We start from the raw sequence: 8,870 nt of genomic DNA, 5'->3' as shown, positions 1-8,870 counted from the left end.
GAAATTGTAGCCCCTCAATGTATGCACATATATTTCAGAAACGTATGTTAAGATAAAGAAAAGTGCACACAGATACCTGTGTAGTGTCATGTACCCTAAGAATGTCTTCGACGATATCAGGCACATTTGCCTGCAATTCCTGTAAGAAGAATAAAAGGTAAAAGAACAGAGAAATGGGTCACATACACTAAATGCTTTGCTAAATAATCAAAATCTAATATAAAATAAAATAAATTAAAAGAATGAATAATAAAATAATCTGGAAGTGTTAAGCCTGTCCTGTATGATATTAGAATCTGATATGATGTGGAAATATGCCCTCTTTCCATGGCCACTTACGGGGATGAAGTCAGTACGATTGTCCCTCCAGACCTCCAGTAAAGCACCAACCATCTCATGGAGTTCTTGTCGACAGAGAACTCCATCACGGTCACCATCAAACACTTTAAAACAAACTGCTCCAAAGCAAAAAGTGGGTATAAGCAACAAAAGCTCAAGATTCAGATTATCTACATACTGTACATACAGCATTTTATGCTACAAGCATTCACTTCAAACCATGACCCAAGCTATAGTTCAGGTAGAAAGCAAACTTTGGGCCTAAAAATACCAAAGCTCCAAAAACGGTTTCAGACCTGTGTCGGACAAACATGCTTAAAAGCTAGTACAGCAATGAAACGAGCATTGCTCTGCTCGACAGTCCTGCACTGATAATTAAAGCCATTTCCCGGTACCAGATTTCGTGTGAGCCCAGTACCCATCCCCTTTTTACCATCACTGAGACAGCAGGGCTCCGCACTCACATTTCTGCCTCTCGGCCAAGGGCCCCCTACAGCATGCTGACAAGCCACAGGAGATCTCTTTGAAGTCTATGTGATTGTCTCTGTTCTCATCAAAGGCATGGAACAAACCTGAAAGAGGGATTGCATAAACCCACAGTTATTGCGCCTTCACTTAAGCCAACTTCGCCGTCTGTGGTAAATTGCTTGATTGAGTGACACACTAACCTATTTTGAAAACTGACTGAAGAAAAGTTGATGAAATCAAATAATAATAAAAAAAAAAAATCCATAAACCATTAAATCACATGTTGACAAAAACCCAAATCTATAACCACATACCTTCGCTTATGGATGGATGAATAGGAGGGGATACCAATGGGATAAATGTCTCCAAGTCAAATCGTCCAGTTCGTGACTGAGCTTTCAGTAACCAGTATCGCTTCTCCAGGTCAATAATGTCCGATTCTTCTACTGCACAACAAAAAAAAAGTAACTATTCCTTACTGTTATGAATATGCATGTCTGCTATGACATGCCCATAATTATCAGACATTTGTAAAGCAAAGCATACCTTCACTTTTATCTACTTATTTGGTGCCACACGAAACTCCTGGTACAAAATGGAGTTATATTATTACAACCCACACACACACACACACACACACACACACTTGTTCTCTAAATTAACGACAATCGTGGCACACACTTGCATGAGGATGATACTGAGGTGTGATAAAGTGATTACACAAACAACAGCTTGTTGTGATTTTGGAATTAAACCCATTATATTAGAAAGTACAGGGCTTGGATGGAGTTGGACATTGTCTGTGGAGTGCCACATCCTTTAAGTAAACAAGCTCAATCTTACTTAGGCACAGCAGAATGTCTCTGGTCTTTTGGCTATGCAGAATTGTAACAATACACTCACAGTGTGTGACCCCTGCTAAGGTCTGGTAGAAGGTAGGTGTGTCGCTGTCATCGGTCAGAGTCACACACACCCCACTGGACAGGAGCCAGCGGGAGAAGGTGAAAGCATCTTTGTTTTGCAGCAGCCAGTTCTTAAACTTCTCATAATTCACCTTCTCTGCCTGCCAAAGACCAGGGCAGAAGAACAAACAGGAATCAGAGACAAAGACCAACCATCAAGCAGTGTCTCACTGCACAATGTATGCTGATGCACGGTGGCAAGTTCAGAGGTTAGCAAAAAAAAAATAGGCACGCTTAGGTTTGAAATGCAGTCCTGCAAAAACGCAGCTGCTCAGCTATATGTCACATAATGCAAACAAACGACGAGTGAAGACAAATTTCTGCTCATATTCAGGTTATATCAAAAAGCACTGGTTATTAAACTATGTACTGGATCAGAGAGCTCATAAGGTACTTAAGTAATTTCACAATTTTATGCCTACGATACATGCATGTATATCCATTTCTCCTGTCTACTTGAGTGAGCTGCTGACCTCGGTAAAGCACTTCCTGAGAGACGGATGGACTTCTCCATCCACAGCTTGCAGCATAGCTTCAATGTCCTCTCGTGTGGCATAACTGCCTGATTCACTGGCAAAAAGACTGAAAATGTCTGCCAGAAATAAACAAACAAACAAAAAAAAAAAACACAAACCCCCAGCCTGAATGTCAAAAACACCATTGGAGGCGGCATTCTGTATCCTGCTAATAATGCTCATAATTTTTTGTATATCCTTGGTATCGTTGCACACATGAAAGCTGAAAAGGTACTGGCTTATAGATAGCTCACTCACATCTGGCCTTCTCTTCATCACGTCCTCTGGTGAGGAGCACCAGGCCAACAATGAGGTTGTTGAAGTGCAGGCCTTTCGATGTGCCACCAAACGAACTGTAGATCACCTAAAGGAGAAGGAAAAACTACTAATTAAAAAAAAAATGTTGTACTGGCAAAAAAATACCCCACAAAGAAATATTTATGGCAGTTGGAAGCATCAACACACTATATTCATTGATCTTGCTTAAGAGTTGTCTCTGCTCTTTTCTGTTAATGAAATGATATCTCTAACAAGATATTCAGCTTGAGTTGCTCAGCATTTTTTGCTTGTATCTGTAGTGAAATGTACATGCAGGCATTTAACCTATTTCCTTCTGACCCTAGATGCCTGTTTAAGCTCCAGTATTCTGTCACATGCCTAGCAGATTAAGCACAGTCTTTCATATTTAACTGTTATTTACAAAGACCAAAACTGCTTTTATATATATATATATATATATATATATATATATATATATATATATATATATATATATATATATATAAATGTAACATATGGTCAACTATATGCATCCACAAATATGGCATAATTATTAGTGTAGTAATGACAGGCTTGTTACAAAGTAAATAAAATCAGTGCTGAAAAACAGTTCAATCTGGCTAACCACAATCAGATGGGATTAACATTTTTAGCATAACAAAATCCATCATGGCAGAGGCATACTTTTATTTTTTTTTTAAGGGAAAAAAAAGAGGCAATTAAGCATCCAATTACTGAACAAAAGTTCACAGATGACAGACTACTTACAAGAAGATAGACTGAAACCTATTAAAGCCAATTATCACATGCTCAAACTTGCTGAGGCACATTCCACATGCCCAGGACACAAACAGGCCATATTTTATCACTGCCAACAAGAGGAAGCCTGACCTTACCTCTGAAATATTGAGGGGAACCATGTCCCCCAACACCTCCTTGAAGAAGCATTGCTGACTCATAAAGTACGACAAGCCACAGGTCCTCCTGAAAGCATCCTTCAGCCTTTTGAGTTCAACATCAGTCACTAAAGGAGAGAAATTGAGGCGATTAGAGAAGCGAATACATGGAAATAGACAAAAAAAAAAATACATGACAGTCAAAATGATGACAAAAAATACAGGGACTCTGAAGATTATGGAACTGAAATATGAAAAATCAATGCACTGATAATCACGGCTCTCTGTAAGAACTGACCTTCCATGCAAACCCGTATAAAGTTACAGTAATGTTAAGTAGTGCCAAGGATGCTAACTACTGCAATTTCTGACACATGGGAGTGGTGTTAAACATTTGGGCAGTGCCATAAGAAACTCTTACATAATAATATGTTAAAACATCGTATTTAAATAGCAACATTAGCTCCTATTGGGATTTTAAGAGAGGAGATTCACCCGAACAATTCCGCAACAGACTAGCGTTAGCTAAATCCAAACATCTGTAAACTAGCTAGCTGGCTAACGTTAGCTAAATACGAGGCCCGGGGCATTCAAGTGCAGTATCAGAAATGCCGCAAATAACTGCAGCAACATGTGCTTTTTGCTGTTTTAACGGAACGACACAGTTCATTTAGGAGCTCGCTTGGTTCTAGATTGGTTGCTGCAGTTGTTCCGTATGTAATAGTCTTAACGTAGCTAGCTAGCCATCTTAAATGACAGCTGCATTGGCAGTCTAGGCGAGGGTGTAAATACACCACCACCGCTAAAATGACAGCGCGACTGCAAAGGAATAATCCGATTTTCAGGCACATACTGATGCAATTGGGTTCTTTAACTAAATGTAAATTATCCCTTTGTCACAGAGAAGTATAACGTTAGCTAGTACGGAGCTTGACAGCTGATTAGCGCTACAGCGAGCTAGCTAACCTAACGCTAGCCAGCTAATGTGGCTAGCCAGCATAGAGCTGCAGAAGTAGCCACGTCCTGCTACACTTGTGTCTAAAACTGCCACAACTCACCTCTCTTGACTGCCTCATCATAAGAGAGGAAACCAATCCTTGATTCTTTGGCCCCCATGTTTTCCGCATTTCATATCATAAAACCGAAACACAGCATGACTGTCTTAACTGCCTGTATCTGAGGGGCTGGTTCCTGGCTGCTCTCCTGTTCCTTAGCCAGGCTAGCTAACCCAGTCGTGACGCCAACGGATCTTTGAAGCGGATCCCGGGTGCCGCGTTTAAGTCTTTTCGGGATTAATCAGGTCAATGACGCGCTCCCGACTGAGCCCGACCGTAGAGGTGCTCTCCAGAACATGCGACCTGTTTCCCAGTCAGGACGTATTCCACAATGACTGCGATGCAGCACTCCTGCCTCAAAATTAATAACTTTGTTGGTAGCTTATAAGAAAGTCTTTTTCCTTTGGACCCTATTTTACATTACGTTGTACTTCTGCAAAAATAAAGAAAGAAAGAAATGGCAGAGTAATAATCAATGTATAGCACAGAGTATTAGTTTAAAAAAAAAAACAGGCTGTCTTACAGCCCCAGAGCTAGTTCATTGGTTTAAAAAAAAGGTACACCAGGCCTATTTATCCCTAATGGAATCTGCCCCTATTTATCTCTGGTTAAGATATCTGTAAATATTGCCTATCCCTAAAATGCAATATTATTTTATAAATATGACCAATTACCAGGCTCCATTCAACTTTGACTTTAGCCAGTTAATTCTGGAGGTCTAAAAACAACAATTTCTGTTAGGACTACATAAAACAAACAAGATCTGTAAATCAGATTTTTTTTCTGAACTGGATGACCACATTGTCGACCTAGTTTATTGTTTTCTCATTTAACCTGGTGAGATTTGTCTTAGCTTACTTGTATCTTATTTGTAGTAGCCATCTTGGGATGCAGCACAGGTCTAAAAAGGGAGTGTGTGCCCCCTTCTTGATCCTCAGCCTCTATTTCTCTCCCAAGGTTGCCCAAAATAAAGGTAAGCTTTTTATTAAGATGGAATTTCACACCTAACCACTGCATAATTATAGCTTGCATGTATGGATGCTGCGAACAGCCGTTTTTTTTCTGCCTTTGTTATACCACTCTTTTGCTCTTTATTTCAGCACAAAAGGGCTTAGTACTGGACAAGCCTAGTGGAGTCTTAAGCATGCAGAACACGAGAGGAAGTGTTATGGCTAATAAACATTACGACTGTCGTTTGGACGCAGGCACGAGCCGAAAACTTATACAAACAGGTCTACAAACTAAAGAAACGAAGTAAAAATGTAAAGTTAAATGTTTCCATATGATTTCCATCAAATAGTAGAGCCACAATATAAAAAAAACTTGTTGCTATGCAACAGCAGCAATTACCTGTACAAGTGACAAGTGCACAAGGCATGATATATACCACTACCTTGAAATTAAAGCCAAAATAAACGGTGAAAATCAGCGAGGGAACTAAAATGCATTAAAATTTAGAAATTACTTATTTATTGGGGTTATTAGTATATTCTAACTTGTATACTTATGTTTATTCTGCAGTTAGAAAAACAGGTTGCTCTGACATGCGTTGGCATAAAACAGCTCGGCTGTCTTCGGCGGTGGCCTAAGTGTGATGAATTGTTCTGCAGTCACAGTAGTCGACCTTTTCAGGGTAATGACAGATACGGAATTTGATGTTCGTCTGCGGTCACAGTCTCCTTCAGAGTCTGATTAAACGAACTGCAGGTCAAATGTTAGCTTCTAAAAGTCATCTACTGTATTAAATTCCTGTTTTGTATATGCACGTATACAAGACAGCCCAGCTAACTGTCGAGCGCATGAAGAGTCGGGTTGGGTTAGCAACGCGTCTGCGGGGTTTTGGTGTGGAAAACCCGTGCTGTTTTCAGAGAATTTCATAAACCGGCTCTGCTGATATCACGAGTCTCAGCACGGGTTCTTAGATTGTGAGGTCGGAACTAACTGTTGTACAATATACTGTGCATTGTTAAGTATAAATACTGTGGTATGATAATAAAACTGTATACACCGTGCTGTGTAATTGCAGTTTGATCGGAATTCAGAAAAATTCAGGCGTTCTGTAAAGTTCGCATATGGTTGAGAAACATTGCATTGTAAATTGGGAACAAGTTGGGAAGTTAAACCGCGCGGCCTTAAAGCAGTATGCTTACATTACCTCGCGTGCAACAGCGGCTCTTGCCTGGCACAGGCTAGACTGCGCGCGGGCGCTCTATGGCCAGGAGCAGATCGCGGTGATTACAGCCATAAATAATGACGGAGCAAAGAGGCTGACAGGCTGAGTGATGAGGAGCTCTCCGGGCTCATTTACATGACTTTGTGTGGCCATCATTTCCGCTCTAATGTGATGCCAAGCAAATGAGCCCGGCGCAATATTGGCCAATTCGTCGCCGCTCCGCTGGCTCGACATCACAGTCTATAAATCCCAGAGGGAACACATGCTCTGTCTGACAGCTAAATCAACATGGAACAATCACATATACAGAGACACCAGGAGCAATGGGAACGGCCATTATTACTGTGTGTATATACATGTTTGTGTGTTCTGTCTGTTTGTTTGTTTGTTTTACAGATTTGCATATAATATCGGAGCAGGCGTTGATTCGTCATAGCACATGAATCAATATGTGTATAAGGAAAAAGCTTAGGAGGTTAGGAGAAAGTTTAGGAGGTTAGCAGAAATTTTAGAAGATTAGAAGAAAGGTTGCTTATAGGGGCGAATACCTGGAACGCCTGGAACACACGAGCCGCCTCTTAATGCACATCAGGGGGCGCTGTTGACTGTCTTTGGGAAGTCAGGCGTCACACAGCGTATTGCACCGCATCAAGCACAAAGGTTGAGCTCGTAATAGTCTTGAGCAAGGAATTTGAGCGACTAACACCTCTCCGAAAAAACTGCCGCAAGAAGTGTTTTGCTATTTTGTCCTTTTAATTGATTCTGAAAAAAAATCATGGACATGGCGGCAAAATTAAGAGTAATTAAGTATTATTCTCATGAGCATTTCTGAACTTTTGCAGATATGGTGGATGTTTTGTCATTATGGCACAGTATGTTCAACAGTCATTAAAATGTATCTGTATGTATGCAAATGTATGTATGCACACTTTGAGGAGGGCAAAAATGATATAAACAGTATAAAGAGAATATTTATATTTATTTATTTTAAAGAATTTATGCATCTACAACAAATAGTCACTGTGGTCATAGAGACATGGAGTCCTGGGTAACAGCAAGATAGTAAGATCGTGATTGGGTGTCCTGTCTCAAAAAACAAATGTTACTGTGTAGAGTCACGCTCCCTCAGTACAGATAAGGTCCGGTACACTAAAGATCACAGCAGATTTCATTACCGTCCTCAGACAGGCCTCATGAAAAATACATGCTATGGCCAGCAGGGGCATCAGTAGTTCAGGATCACGAATAGCTGGTGAGCTTTCCTAGTAAAGTCATTCAAGGACAGTAAGCAAACGCCACAAGGGCAGGCCTAATTAAGCACCGAGCAGAGGTCTGGAAAACTCCTGTTAACACAATAGTGTATCACGTTTCATATAAGCAAGAGTTATTTAAGATTCTGGACTTTTTAAACCTTCCTTCTCTCCTGGCGTTCTGTATTGAGCTTTCATTGATTTTTCACAGAAGATTATTCACGTTGCCTTGTGTGACAGTGTGATCGCAGAGTGAAGGATTACTCAATCAGTCTCCACAGGTGCAGCGTGAATGTGTACATGGAGGAATCTTCCTGCACTGTTACAATTTCTTTGCTATGCTGACTCACTGACCGCTGCTTTTCATGTCAACACAAAAGATTGTAGTAATTAAGCAATATGGCCAATGTCGAAAACTGTGTTGACTATGTGTTGACCAAAAGTCTATTACAGAATTACATTTTAGGTCCGCAGAAGAAAATGTGCTATTGATTTTGTATGGCTTCGGCAACTGTGCCTTCGAATTCCAACTTCAGTGTGTAAAGAACTGAGCAAAAACTTTTGGGTCGCCATCATCGACTTGAATGAATGTGTGATTCTGGTTATTCCTCTAACAGTGTGTGTGGCGCTACCTTCATGCTTGCACTCTCCTCTCCCTCCATCCCTCCCTCGCTCACTCCCTCCCTCCCTCTCAGCGCGCTGTCTTCATCCTTTTATCTCCTGACCTTCTCCTCCTCTCTCTCCCCACCCGTCTCCTCTGCGAGTTCTCGTTTTGACCTTGTCTGGCCCTGCCGCTCCTCCCTGGCTCCCTCGGTCCCTCTCCCCTCTCCTTCGCTCATCTCTCCCTCGCCGCTCAGGCCGGCTAGCGGCTAGACTAATCGGTGTCGTCCCGTCTTGCCATCCGTCAGGGCCTCCTCTCATTGTTTTGACGTC

The 8,870-nt window shown here is 41.2% G+C and overlaps 1 protein-coding gene across 1 annotated transcript in view; it reads right to left on the bottom strand.

Annotated features, from left to right (window-relative positions):
* LOC113589022 (ubiquitin carboxyl-terminal hydrolase 32-like) overlaps nucleotides 1-4,913 on the bottom strand; it is a 16,836-nt gene extending 11,923 nt beyond the window's left edge. Inside the window, exons 1-9 of the mRNA XM_027028468.2 lie at nucleotides 4,518-4,913; nucleotides 3,460-3,587; nucleotides 2,543-2,648; nucleotides 2,243-2,361; nucleotides 1,711-1,870; nucleotides 1,122-1,253; nucleotides 804-911; nucleotides 340-455; nucleotides 77-139 (exon numbers count right to left, since the gene is read on the bottom strand). Of these exons, the coding sequence (XP_026884269.2) occupies nucleotides 77-139; nucleotides 340-455; nucleotides 804-911; nucleotides 1,122-1,253; nucleotides 1,711-1,870; nucleotides 2,243-2,361; nucleotides 2,543-2,648; nucleotides 3,460-3,587; nucleotides 4,518-4,575 (990 nt within the window). The 5' untranslated portion in view covers nucleotides 4,576-4,913. The remainder of the gene's footprint in view (nucleotides 1-76; nucleotides 140-339; nucleotides 456-803; nucleotides 912-1,121; nucleotides 1,254-1,710; nucleotides 1,871-2,242; nucleotides 2,362-2,542; nucleotides 2,649-3,459; nucleotides 3,588-4,517) is intronic.
* Nucleotides 4,914-8,870: the final 3,957 nt, after the last annotated feature.

Source organism: Electrophorus electricus, chromosome 17 (assembly GCF_013358815.1).
Source record: "Electrophorus electricus isolate fEleEle1 chromosome 17, fEleEle1.pri, whole genome shotgun sequence".
Taxonomy (NCBI): Eukaryota; Metazoa; Chordata; class Actinopteri; order Gymnotiformes; family Gymnotidae; genus Electrophorus; species Electrophorus electricus.
This window is presented reverse-complemented; position numbering and strand designations above follow the sequence as displayed.